At 54.6% G+C, this 13490-nt stretch overlaps 1 protein-coding gene across 2 annotated transcripts in view; it reads right to left on the minus strand.

The window, feature by feature from the left end:
- Positions 1 to 13490, minus strand: part of abcc3 (ATP-binding cassette, sub-family C (CFTR/MRP), member 3) — a 108285-nt gene that overhangs the window by 22991 nt on the left and 71804 nt on the right. For both annotated transcript variants that reach the window (XM_085964017.1, XM_085964016.1), the window contains 4 exons: positions 11409 to 11514; positions 9060 to 9213; positions 5665 to 5872; positions 4234 to 4544 (listed from right to left, as the gene is read on the minus strand). In XM_085964017.1, the coding sequence (XP_085820143.1) occupies positions 4234 to 4544; positions 5665 to 5872; positions 9060 to 9213; positions 11409 to 11514 (779 nt within the window). The remainder of the gene's footprint in view (positions 1 to 4233; positions 4545 to 5664; positions 5873 to 9059; positions 9214 to 11408; positions 11515 to 13490) is intronic.

A 13490-nucleotide genomic window follows, 5' to 3' on the forward strand; every position in this document is an offset into this window, starting at 1 on the left:
TACCTGCCCTGGGAGTGTTTGATGGGACAGTGTAGAGGGAGCTTTACTCTGTATCTAACCCATGCTGTACCTGCCCTGGGAGTGTTTGTGACAGTGTAGAGGGAAATTATTTCTTTTAATTGACAGAATCAGAAACTACAGCACAGAAGGAAGTCATTTGGCCCATCGCACCTGCCCCACCGCTAGCTCTTTAACTGTAGCTATCTACTCTAGTCCCATTTCCTTGCACCTTTTTATATTATCATTTACAAATCCTTACCCAGTTGCTTTTTAAATGATGTCCCAGTCTCTGCCTCAGTAGCCCCTTGTGGTAAAGTTCGCTCTGTTCAAATAACCTTGTGTGTGAAAACATTTCTTCTAATTTCCCCCTTCATTCTCCCAGTAATGATAAAATCTTCAGTCTGTGCCCCTTGTTAGCGATTCACCAACACTGAGCCTGATCTTTCACCCTCTCAAAACCTTCCAGAATTTTGAATACCTCCGCATGGTGGGCTATGGGATTGCAGTGGTTCGGTTACAGGATTTGTAATCTAGAGAACGCAAGTTCAAATCCCACCATGAGAGTTAAAAATATTTGAAAATAAAAAGCTGGTCTCAGGAACAGTGAAGCTGTCGGATTGTCGTAAAAACCCAACTGGTTCACGAATGTCCTTTAGGGAAGGAAACCTGCCGTCCTTACCCGGCCTGGATCTACGTGTGACTCCAGACCCACAGTGGTCACTCAGTTTGTGTCAAACCTGCTCACAGTGGTTCAAGGCGGCCCACCACCACCTTCTCAGGGCAACTAGGGATGGGTTATAAATGCCAGCCTTGCCAGCGACGCCCACATCCGGAAAAAAGATTCCCCATTATGGCGTAAATGTTCTAATTTTCTGAGCTTTCCTCCATCACTCTCCATTCTCGTTCTGTGGCTCGAATATTAGAACTTCCATTCTGCGCATTGCGGGTCTGCTGCCCTGTGTCCTTCAGCCAGCCACAGGGACACTGACTGACGTGACGGCCCGCGGGACACTGACCGACGTGACGGCCCGCGGGACACTGACCGACGTGACGGCCCGCTGGACACTGACCGACGTGACGGCCCGCGGGACACTGACCGACGTGACAGTGAGGTCTGATTTTGGGTATTTTTGTCTTGTGCCCTGGTAGGATACGCAAGAACAGGAGGGTCATTCATTTCCTCGAGCCTGTGCCGCCATTCAATCAGATCATGTCTGATCTGTACCTCAACTCCATCTACCCGCCCTTGTTCCAAATTCCTCGATACCCTGACCCAACAAAAATCTATCGATCTCAGTCTTGAAAGTTCCAATTGACCCTCAGCATCCACAGTTTTTGGGGGAGAGAGTTCCAGATTTCCACTAGCCTTTGTGTGAAGAAGTGCTTCCTGACATCACCCCTGAACGGCCTGGCTCTAATTTTAAGGTTCTGCCCCCTTGTTCTGGACTCCCCCCACCAGAGGAAGTGTTTCTCTCTCTCTACCCGATCGAATCCTTTAATCATCTTAAACACCTCGATCAGATCACCCCTTAATCTTCTAAACTCCAGGGAATACAAGCCCAGTCTGTGCAACCTGCCCTCGTAATTTAACCCTTTCAGCCCCGGTGTCATTCTCTTTTCCCGAAGGTGGTCCCGTGGATTTAAATCATCCCCAACCCGCCCACTCCCACCCCACGAGATGAAATCAGTTCATACAATGTCCACTTGTGTAGATAAAGGTTTTAAAATATAGATCCTTACTGCTCTCATCCTGCCAGGAATGCCAGACTGTTAGAGATGTTTCCCAGGTGCAAAGCAGTCTGTGCTAAGAGGGGACTCCGTCTAGCCTAACCTGCTAGACGAGATTGGGGCGACCCGCGTTTCCCGCAGGGTGAGTCTGGGGGTGATTCACCCCATGAGTGTTTGCGATGTGCGTGGCCACATGTGGGAGCCATTCCTTCACCTCCCACTTAAGCGGAAAGGACCAAATGGTCTCCACCATCAATCCAGCCCCTCCTCAGGGAGAAGTGCCCCTTGTACCCGTGCTCCAGCCTCAGGCAGCTCTCTTTGATTTTGGGGAGGGGGTTTTCCTCTCTGATTTTATGCCTCTTCCTCAGGGAATGTGTCCCCCTTGATTTAAAAGCTCTCTGTGTCGCAGCGTTACAAAGTGCTGGAGACATGACAGCTTGTAAACCGAGAAAAATGTCAGCGTCAGACCAAATCCTGTTCAGGTATCTGCGTGCAAAGGAGGTTTGGTATTCGTTCACAGAATAAACCCCATCTAACTCACCGACAGCAAACTTTTTAAGTTCGGACGAGTAATTTTAACATTTACAGATCCAGGGTCGCTAAAATCTTCAAACTTCCCTGGAATTTTTCTTTAGTTCACCGAATGTCGGAATGCCACTAACCACACAGGAGTTAGTGAGGGTCCAGGTTCGAACTCCCCTCGGAGAGAGACTGAGCACAGTTCCCCAGCTGTCAGAACGTAAAGGGTTTGCTGAGGATTGATTTACTTCACAAAACACGTTCCCAACTGAGGTGGTTTTAAACAATCACCCATCCTGGATACCGTCAGCATTGTGTGTGACGAGGGAGAGAGAGAGAGAGAGAGAGAGAGAGAGTGAGTGTGTGTGTGACGAGGGAGAGAGAGAGAGAGAGAGAGAGAGATGGAGCGAGGGAGGGAGGGAGGGAGCGAGCAAGCGAGGGAGCGGGAGCGACAGAGAGAGAGAGTGAGACTGACTGACTGACTGTTCGTGGTCAGGCTAACAGGTTAAAGCAGAATGTGTTTGAAGAATCCCCATCGTATTAGATTAGTTGGTGCCGTTTGTGTCGGTAAATGATCAGTGCATCAGACATGGTGCAGTACCCTGCCCTGCCCAGAGTCCCAAACAGTGCGCTAACAAATCGCGGCAAACGCACCATCCTTCACACTCTCCACTCGCGCCACTCTCTGCAACACGGCCCGGGAGCTGAATGCCGAGGAGTCTTGGTCTAATGATTCCCCCTTCGGCCCCCCAGGCCATGCACGGCCCCCCGCCAAGGCAAGAGGGTGACTGATGCTCAGGCTTTCCATGGAACTGACCAGTGGAGATCGGTGGAGGGGCTGCGGGGCAGCACAGTGTGTGGGCGGGACAAGGGGAACCAACGCGGCCCTCTCACGCAGACAGTCTGCGACTCGCCACATTCTGTCCTCCATGGAGTTAGTGATGGGACTGGGCAGGTACGCGAGGCAACGCCCTCACCCGCACTGACAGTGCCACTGGGTGAATGGGGGTTACCTTGACCCGCCATGTTAATACAGTGCATTAAACAACATAAAATGCAGTGTACAAGTGGCAGCTTCTGGAGCCGGTTTCTGGCCATCAGTGACACACACGGCCATCATCCACTTGTTACAGGGTGGGGGAATTCGACCTGGGGCAGTCAGATCTACATGGCCCCGTTCTATCCCAGACTTACCTCCTAGGATCCGGCATAAAAGGAGTGCGTGGGCAGGGGACAAGCGTCACAGCACTGGCACAAATTCCCCAACCCACACTCGCTCCGAGTGTGACTGAGCCAAACATCACGTGCATTACAGGGCTTGTGCTGTGCCGTTCCTGACATCGGGTGCTGATACACCGAGCACACCTGTCAGACACACAGCAGAGAGTGGGGTTCAGTGTCGGGGTACAGCCAGGCTGAGGGAAGTGTCAGGCTGCCTCTCAATGTGTTACACCGACAGACAAAAGCAACGACAAAAAGTGTGAGACACGCTCATTCCGCGGCCTCGCACTTTCAGCAGAGTTACTTCACAGCTGATGAGTGATGGTCACTCGCAGACCACACCGAGGGCCTTGGGTTGGCAGAGGAGAGTGGAGAGAAGCCGATACACAAACACTGACAGCGAAACACGAGGGAGCCCCAGTGTCAGACAGTCACATCACCGAGGCAGATTTTTAGGAGAAAGGTGATCACAACAGTCGGGTCACTGACTGTATCTCTACTGATGTTAATCCAGCTCCCTCACGCTGTCACTCAGTAACCCCTCTCCCCCAGCGCCCTGCGTTACTGACTGTATCTCTACTGATGTTAATCCAGCTTCCTCACTCCCCAGAATTGGGAGGAGGGTTTGTCATATCAAATTGGAATTTGTGGTCACTTTAAGTGACGTTCTGACAGTGAGGCTCCCTCTACTGAAAGAGTGTGACTGCCCCTTGCCATCATCCTTTGCATCGCAGCATGTCCATGAGAAAGTGGAGGGGGAGATACCTGTACAAAGAAGTACACAAAGAGCAGTGGCACGATCAGCAGAGTGAACCACGGGGTGCTGGCCATTATTACTATCATGGTGGACACGGAGTTGAAAAACGTTGAGAGGAACATCTGGAATGTCAGCGGAATGACTTCATCAATCACGTGAACGTCCTTGCCAAAGCGATTGATGATGCGCCCGATGGGTGTGGTGTCAAAGAATGCCTGTGGTGTGTGTAACTTGTTGTCCAGGAGCCGTGCGTGGAGCTGCCGGGCAGCCCCCAGGCCGCCGAGCGCCAGTGTGAAGGAGGAGATCATAACTACGACCCCTGCGATGGAAACACAATGCAGTTCCAGAATGGAGGTTAGCACACAGACCAGTCCCCCTGCCGCCAGCAACCCCTCCCCGGCAACCCCGTCCCCCTCCCCGGCAACAGACAAACCAGCCCCCACCCCGGCAACCCCGCCCCCACCCCCCGGCAAACCTCACCATGGGGTCAATTTGCCCTTCCTGCAGGTGTTGACGACGTCAGTCAACCAATTAGGTAAGTGAACCTTGAAGGAGTCAATCCCCGGGGGTCACACTCGAGAGGGGGGTCAATCCCCGGGGTTCACACTCGAGAGGGGGTCAATCCCCGGGGGGACACACTCGCTAGGGGGTCAATCCCCGGGGGACACACTCGCTAGGGGGTCAATCCCCGGGGGATCACACTCGAGGGGGGGGGGGGTCAATCCCCGGGGGAATCACACTCGAGAGGGGGGTCAATCCCTGGGGGTCACACTCGAGAGGGGGGTCAATCCCCGGGGGGGTCACACTCGAGAGGGGGGTCAATCCCCAGGGGTCACACTCGAGAGGGGGGTCAATCCTTGGGGGTCACACTCGAGAGGGGGGGTCAATCCCCGGGGGTCACTCCCCGGGGGTCACACTCGAGAGGGGGTCAATCCCTGGGGGGTCACACTCGAGAGGGCTTCAATCCCCGGGGGTCACACTCGAGGGGGTCAATCCCCGGGGGTCACACTCGAGGGGGGGGGTCAATCCCCGGGGTGTCACTCCCTGCAGCTCAGTGACTCACTGACCCCTTGCCTAGAAATCAAGGAAAAATTGCTAAAGAAATCACAATTTATTTAAACACGTTTGGGAACTGGAATAAACATCTGCAGTGGTCAGATTCACAAACGCTGAGGTTCGCAGCATAACGCTCCAGCCCCAAACCTTGCCCCCGCCCCCAGCACGGAGGCCTAGAGATATTCCCAGATCAGTGCGAGGACCTCCCCCCCTTTAATTACTGGATGATTAAATTATTCCTCGACAGCCGCCAATCAGATCAGACGGCAGAGTCCCGATTGGTTCCGACCATCCCAGCCCCGCCTAGGTGACGAGCAGCGATGAGCTTCCTCCCTCCTCCCCCTCCGCGGGGCTGTGTATCGGGCTGCAGGAAGGAGCCTTACCTTGCGTGAAGCCAAGTGCTGCGTACACCCCTACCCGCATGTTCGTCTGATGCTGAGTCCCATTAACGACGGGGTCGTTGGTCCAGGCGCTGAGCCAGAAGTTGGCGCCGATTGCCGCGGCGTTCTGGCAGCAGTAGAGGAAGCAGATCACCACGGAGATGAAGGGGCCGACTGCTTTCAGGTATTGCCAGAACACGGTCAATTTAACCTGCCGTTGAAACACAGGCTCAGTTACCCACCGTTCTTTGGGACAATTCCTCTCGTCTGTGCACAAGCCCCGGTTCCCTCTCCCGCCCCCCCGACAGCACCACCAAGATCAGGCTCTTCCAGAAACCAGTATCCCAACAATCCCCACAGTGCTGTGCCGGAGTGCAGCTCACTCCTTACATTGCTCCATGCTTCCAACCTCCGCTAAGGTTATGCTGATCGAGGGAGATGAAGAGTAGGCTCGTGTGGGCGTCGCTGGCAAGCCCAGCATTTATTGCCCATCCCTAATTGCCCTTGAGAAGGTGGTGGTGAGCTGCCTTCTTGAACCGCTGCAGTCCGTGTGGTGAAGGTGCTCCCACAGTGCTGTTAGGGAGGGAGTTCCAGGATTTTGACCCAGCGATGATGAAGGATCAGCGATACATTTCCAAGTCAGGATGGTGTGTGACTTGGAGGGGAACTTGGAGGTGGTGGTGTTCCCATGCGCCTGCTGCCCTTGTCCTTCTAGGTGGAAGAGGTCATGGGTTCGGGAGGTGCTGCCAAAGAAGCCTTGGCGAGTTGCTGCAGAGCATCTTGTAGATGGTACACACTGCAGCCACGGTGCGCCGGTGGTGGAGGGAGTGAATGTTTAAGGTGGTGGATGGGATGCCAATCAAGCGGGCTGCTTTGTCCTGGATGGTGTCGAGCTTCTTGAGTGTTGTTGGAGCTGCACTCATCCAGGCAAGTGGAGAGTATTCCATCACACTCCTGACTTGTGCCTTGTAGATGGTGGAAAGGCTTTGCAGAGTCAGGAGGTGAGACACTCGCCGCAGAATACCCAGCCTCTGACCTGCTCGTTGCCACAGTATTTATGAGGCTGGTCCAGTTAAGTTTCTGGTCAATGGTGACCCCCAGGATGTTGATGGTGGGGGATTCGGCAATGGTAATGCCATTGAATGTCATGGGGCGATGGTTAGACTCTCGCTTGTTGGAGATGGTCATTGACTGGCGCTTCTGTGGTGCAAATGTTACCTGCCACTTACCAGCCCAAGCCTGAACGTTGTCCAGGTCTTGTTGCATGCAGGCATGGACTGCTTTCATTATCTGAGGAGTTGTGAATGGCACTGAACACTGCAGTCATCAGCGAACATCCCCATTTCTGACCTTATGTTGGAGGGAAGGTCATTGATGAAGCAGCTGAAGATGGTTGGGCCTAGGACACTGCCCTGAGGAACTCCTGCAGCGATGTCCTGGGGCTGTGATGATTGACCTTCAACCACCACAACCATCTTCCTTTGTGCTAGGTTTAACTCCAGCCAGTGGAGAATTTTCCCCCCCGATTCCCATTGACTTCAGTTTTACTAGGGCTCCTTGATGCCAGATTCGGTCAAATGCTGCGCCTTGATGTCAAGGGCAGTCACTCTCACCTCATCTCTGGAATTCAGCTCCTTTGTCCATGTTTGGACCAAGGCTGTAATGAGGTCGGGAGCCGAGTGGTCTTGGCGGAACCCAAACTGGGCATCAGTGAGCAGGTTATTGGTGAGTAAGTGCTGCTTGATAGCACTGTCGATGACACCTTCCATCACTTTGCTGATGATTGAGAGTAGACTGATGGGGCGGTAATTGGCTGGATTGGATTTATTCTGCTTTTTGTGGACAGGACATACCTGGGCAGTTTTCCACATTGTCAGATAGATGCCAGTGTTGTAGCTGTACTGGAACAGCTTAGCTAGAGGCGCAGCTAGTTCTGGAGCACAAGTCTTCAGCACGATAGCCGGGATGTTGTCGGGGCCCATAGCCTTTGCTGTATCCAGTGCACTCAGTCGTTTCTTCATATCACGTGGAGTGAATCGAATTTGCTGAAGACTGGCTTCTGTGAAGGTGGGGACCTCAGGAGGAGGCCGATATGGATCATCCACTCGGCATTTCTGGCCGAAGATGGTTGCAAACGCTTCAGCTTTGTCTTTTGCACTCACGTGCTGGGCTCCACCATCATTAAGGATGGGGATATTCATGGAGCCTCCCCCTCCCGTTAGTTGTTTAATGGTCGCAGGCCGAGACTGGCAATTATGTCCTTCAGGACTCGGCCAGCTCGGTCAGTAGTGGTGCTACGGAGCCACTCTTGGTGATGGACATTGAAGTCCCCCACCCAGAGTACATTCTGTGCCCTCGCTACTCTGCATAGACCAGTTGGGTCGAATGTCCTGTTTCTGTGCTGTACATTCTGTGTCCTGTTGCTGCGCCCAGGATTAATCACCCTCGCTGCCGATACAGTTTGCTCGACTGCTCCTTCGGCAGCACCTCCCAAACCCGAGACCGCTTCCACCTAGAAGGACAAGGGAAGCAGGCGCACGAGAACACCACCACCTCCAAGTTCCCCACCAAGTCACATATCATCCTGACTTGGAAATATATTGGACGATCCTTCATCGTCGCTGGATCAGAGTCCTGGAACTCCCTCCCTAACAGCACTGTGGGAGCACCTTCACCATGCGGACAGCAGCGGTTCAAGAAGGCGGCTCACCACCACCTTCTCGAGGGCAATTAGGGATGGGCAATAAATGCCGGGCCTCGCCAGCGACGCCCACATCCCATGAATGAATAAAACAAATAAAACCTGGCATATGCCCTCAGCTCCTTATTATAAATATCAGGTACAATAGTGTCGTGGTTCTGTTACTGGACAAATAATCCAGAGAACGCGCGTTCAAATCTCAGTGGCAGTTTGAGAATTTGAATTCAGTTGTTAAAAATCTGGAAATAAAAAGCTGGTCTCAGTAAAAGTGACCATGAAGCTGTCGGATTGTCGTACAAACCCAGCTGGTTCCCTCATGTCCTTTAGGGAAGGAAATCTGCCGTCCTTACCCGGTCTGGCCTATATGTGACTCCAGGCCCACAGCAATGTGGTCGACTCTTAACTGCCCTCTGAAATGGCTCAACACGTATCTCAGTTTTATCCAGGGCAACAAGGGGTGGGCAATAAATGCTGGCCTTGCCAGCGACACCCACATCCCAAGAATGAATGTGTGGAGCGTCTCAGAGCCGGTGGGTGGAGGCCAGGCAATTACCCACAGGTAAGGAGGAAGCTCCTGTGGGATGTGCCGAGTGTTCACACCTAGCTGCTAAGCTCCAGGTCCTGCATTGCCGAGGGTGGCAGGTGAACACAGCCGAGAGCGAGAGGAGGCAGGGCGGTCTGCGCGGTGCGTGCTTACCCGCCCGGTTTCTGCTGTCTCGGCCTGGATCAGCCTCTTCGATTCAGGCATCGTTTGCGGATGACTTTTGCCCGCCTTCTTCTTCTCACTCAGACGCTTCCTCGTGGATTTCCATGTGGATGCCTCTCCGTCAGAAGAGATCACACTGATTTGTCTGATAACGGAGGAAGAGCAACGAGGATTAGGAAACAGTCAGTTGCCCAAGAAGAGAACAATTGAATTAATGAGTATGGGGACGGGACAACGGCACAGACCTCAGCGTCCCACGGAAATGGTATTTTGTAGTGTGCCCTGTGCTACCCACTCAGCCGTGGCACACTCACATCAGTCAGAAGATCGCGGGTTCAAGTCCCACTCCAGGAATGAGAGTCCATAATCTAGGCGGATACTCAATGCAGTACTGAGGGAGCGCCGCACTGTCGGAGGGGCAGTACTGAGGGAGCGCCGCACTGTCGGAGGGGCAGTACGGAGGGAGCGCCGCACTGTCGGAGGGGCAGTACGGAGGGAGCGCCGCACTGTCGGAGGGGCAGTACTGAGGGAGCGCCGCACTGTCGGAGGGGCAGTACGGAGGGAGCGCCGCACTGTCGGAGGGGCAGTACGGAGGGAGCGCCGCACTGTCGGAGGGGCAGTACGGAGGGAGCGCCGCACTGTCGGAGGGGCAGTACTGAGGGAGCGCCGCACTGTCGGAGGGGCAGTACGGAGGGAGCGCCGCACTGTCGGAGGGGCAGTACTGAGGGAGCGCCGCACTGTCGGAGGGGCAGTACTGAGGGAGCGCAGCACTGTCGGAGGGGCAGTACTGAGGGAGCGCAGCACTGTCGGAGGGGCAGTACTGAGGGAGCGCCGCACTGTCGGAGGGGCAGTACTGAGGGAGCGCGGCACTGTCGGAGGGGCAGTACTGAGGGAGCGCGGCACTGTCGGAGGGGCAGTACTGAGGGAGCGCCGCACTGTCGGAGGGGCAGTACTGAGGGAGCGCAGCACTGTCGGAGGGGCAGTACTGAGGGAGCGCCGCACTGTCGGAGGGGCAGTACTGAGGGAGCGCAGCACTGTCGGAGGGGCAGTACTGAGGGAGCGCCGCACTGTCGGAGGGGCAGTACTGAGGGAGCGCCGCACTGTCGGAGGGGCAGTACTGAGGGAGCGCCGCACTGTCGGAGGGGCAGTACTGAGGGAGCGCCGCACTGTCGGAGGGGCAGTACTGAGGGAGCGCCGCACTGTCGGAGGGGCAGTACTGAGGGAGCGCCGCACTGTCGGAGGGGCAGTACTGAGGGAGCGCCGCACTGTCGGAGGGGCAGTACTGAGGGAGTGCAGCACTGTCGGAGGGGCAGTACTGAGGGAGCGCCGCACTGTCAGAGGGGCAGTACTGAGGGAGCGCAGCACTGTCGGAGGGGCAGTACTGAGGGAGCGCAGCACTGTCGGAGGGGCAGTACTGAGGGAGCGCAGCACTGTCGGAGGGGCAGTACTGAGGGAGCGCCGCACTGTCGGAGGGGCAGTACTGAGGGAGCGCAGCACTGTCGGAGGGGCAGTACTGAGGGAGCGCAGCACTGTCTGAGGCTATGTTCCCCCTAAGGTACGTGGCCGCTCACCAGCTGCTGCCACTGGGAAATTGTAGCTACCCCTCCTGACTCCCCTACTTGAGTATGGACTAAGGCACAAGTAAGGAATACTCTCCACTTGCCTGGATGAGTGCAGCTCCAACAACACAACACAAGACGCTCGACACCATCCAGGACAAAGCAGCCCGCTTGATCGGCATCCCATCCACCACCTTCAACATCCACTCCCTCCACCACCGGCGCACCGTGGCTGCAGTGTGTACCATCTACAAGATGCACTGCAGCAACTCGCCAAGGCTTCTTCGGCAGCATCTCCCAAACCCGCCACCTCTTCCACCTAGAAGGACAAGGGCAGCAGGTGCATGGGAACACCGCCACCTCCAAGTTCCCCGCCAAGTCACACACCATCCTGACTTAGAAGTATATCGCCGATCCTTCATCGTCGCTGGGTCAAAATCCTGAAACTCCCTCCCTAACAGCACTGTGGGAGCACCTTCACCACACGGACTGCAGCGGTTCAGGAAGGCGGCTCACCACCACCTTCGAGGGCAATTAATGCCGGCCTTGCCAGCGACGCCCACATCCCATGATCGAAAAAAAAAAAAAATCACAGAACAGCATCAAACAGCAAATAACTGGGATCTTCCTGATCTGAGAGACTCAATATCACACCTATCGGCCCATGCATCCACTGAGCCACCAGGGGGTGCTGGTGTGCCAGTTTTAAGAGTCTCCAGACATTTGCGATCTGTGCAGCCGAGAGTCGATCGATGGTGCGGGACTGAGCTGGGACACTCACCTCATGAACAGTTTCCGCGCCTCTGCTGCTGAGGGCTCACTGTCGCTCAAGTCGGCGTGGTTACTGAGGGCATCCTCCCCGAGAAACTCCTCATCTTCATCAAGCACTGTGGAGTGACGAGGAAGGGGGATTAGTCACAAGAGCGGAGAATCAGGCCACATGCCCCTGTGTAAGTGGGTCAACACTCTGAAGACACAGCACAGCCCACCCAGAATCCAGTAACATCGGCCCTGGGGAAACCCACTTGGAGGGTCGCTTTGCTGTTAGCGGACTGGCTGGTTTCCCAGTTGAATTAAGAGCGTGCATTTTATATTTTTCTATGAACAGTTGTGCCACGTGTTGATTTTGAATGGGACGGGACGGTGGGAGAGTCACTAGTCCAGGGGCAGGCTTCGGGTCAGAGGACACTCGCTGGGGAACCCGCTAGTCAGTCCGCCCGTCACTGAAACACAAACCAACAGGAGCGCACTGCAGAGAAGCAAATGCAGAGCCAGCCTGGCCTCCACGTGGCTCGAGAGAGAGAGAGAGAGAGAGAACTCCCCGACTAATGCTTCGTGTTAAGTGACCTCCTTTAAAAGCAACACCCTCATGCAAGGGTTTTACATTTCTAATCCCCCCCCCCCGCCCTGACCTGCCTCGGAACACACGGGCTGTTGCTGAGGTGAGGTTCTCTGACCGCCCGGCCGTTATAGAAACAGCCCAGTTGTAAATTCCTTCGATTCCCCCGCCCCCCCTCCTCCTCCTCACTGATTTACCGCAGCTCAGCATTGTCGAGCAGTCAGCGTTTAGCGAGCGGTTTTCATTGTTGCTACACGACTTGCCCTTTACCCTCTGGCGAAAGGGCTTTAATTTTCCAACTTTGTGCTCTCGGTGGGGAGTCTCACCCAGTGGGAGGAGGCACCATGAACCCAGCCCCGCCCCCACGCCATGTGCTCACCAGGGTTCGTAACCTGGGTCCTGGGTCAGTGAGCCTCTCCGCCGAGGGACACGAGAGTCCGAAAACTACCTCGAAACGCAAGTGTGAAAATAACAGTGTTGGTGTGACAGGAGTCAGGCCTCATGGGTGCCAACGCCAGACTCGTTCAGAGGGCAGGGCCCCGCCCGGCCAGTGTGTGCAGCAACTTGGACCGAAAAATGAATTAGGAAGCAGAGTCACAAACCTTCATTATCCTGAGGCTGGTCTGCAGCATGGGGAGGGGGTGAGAGAGAGAGAGGCGGGGGAAAAGGAGAAGGGCACAAAGTGAATAATGTTATAACCCGGGCGAGAGCAGAAACTTGAAGCCGCCTGCTTCCTGACTGTCTGCTCCCAGCGACAGCATGACAAGGCGGGACTGTCGTAAACAAAATCCTCCGCCTCACTGCCTTCATGTTATCCAGACCAAACCTTCCAGTTGATTTTGGAAGATTCCCCACCCCCAGCTCTTCACTGGAGTCGAGCCCACGCTGTGATTCAGAGTCTGGATCAAGTTCCTTTCTCGACTGCTTTTGATCAGCTGTTGCCCCCGTTTAATCACAGAATCTTACAGCGCAGGAGGAGGCCATTCGGCCCATCGTGCCTGTGCCGATCCTTTGAACGAGCTCTCCAATTAGCCTCACTCCACCCCCCTTGCCCTGCAATTTTCTTCTATTCAACTATTTATCCAATTCCCTTTTGAAAGTTACTATTGAATCTGCTTCCACCGCCCTTTCAGGCAGCGCGTTCCAGATCACAACAACTCGCTGCGTAAAAAACAAACATTCTCCTCATCTCCCCCCTGGTTCTTTTGCCAATGACCTTCAGTCTGTGTCCTCTGGTTACCGACCCTCCTGCCACTGGAAACAGTTTCTCCTTATTTACTCGATCAAAACCCCTCATGATTTTGAACACCTCCATTAAATCTCCCCTTAACCTTCTCTGCTCTAAGGAGAACAATCCCAGCTTCTCTGGTAAATCTCTTCTGCACCCTCTCCAAGGCTTTTACATCCTTCCTAAAGTGCGGTGCCCAGAATTAGCCACAATCCTCCAGCTGAGGCCCAACCAGTGATTTCTAAAGGTTTAGGTTAACTGCCTTGCTTTTGTACTTATGCCTCTATGAATAAAGC

The sequence above is a fragment of the Somniosus microcephalus genome, chromosome 21 (genome assembly GCF_052327205.1).
Source record: "Somniosus microcephalus isolate GS21.2 chromosome 21, FLI_Smic_1.0, whole genome shotgun sequence".
Lineage (NCBI taxonomy): Eukaryota > Metazoa > Chordata > Chondrichthyes > Squaliformes > Somniosidae > Somniosus > Somniosus microcephalus.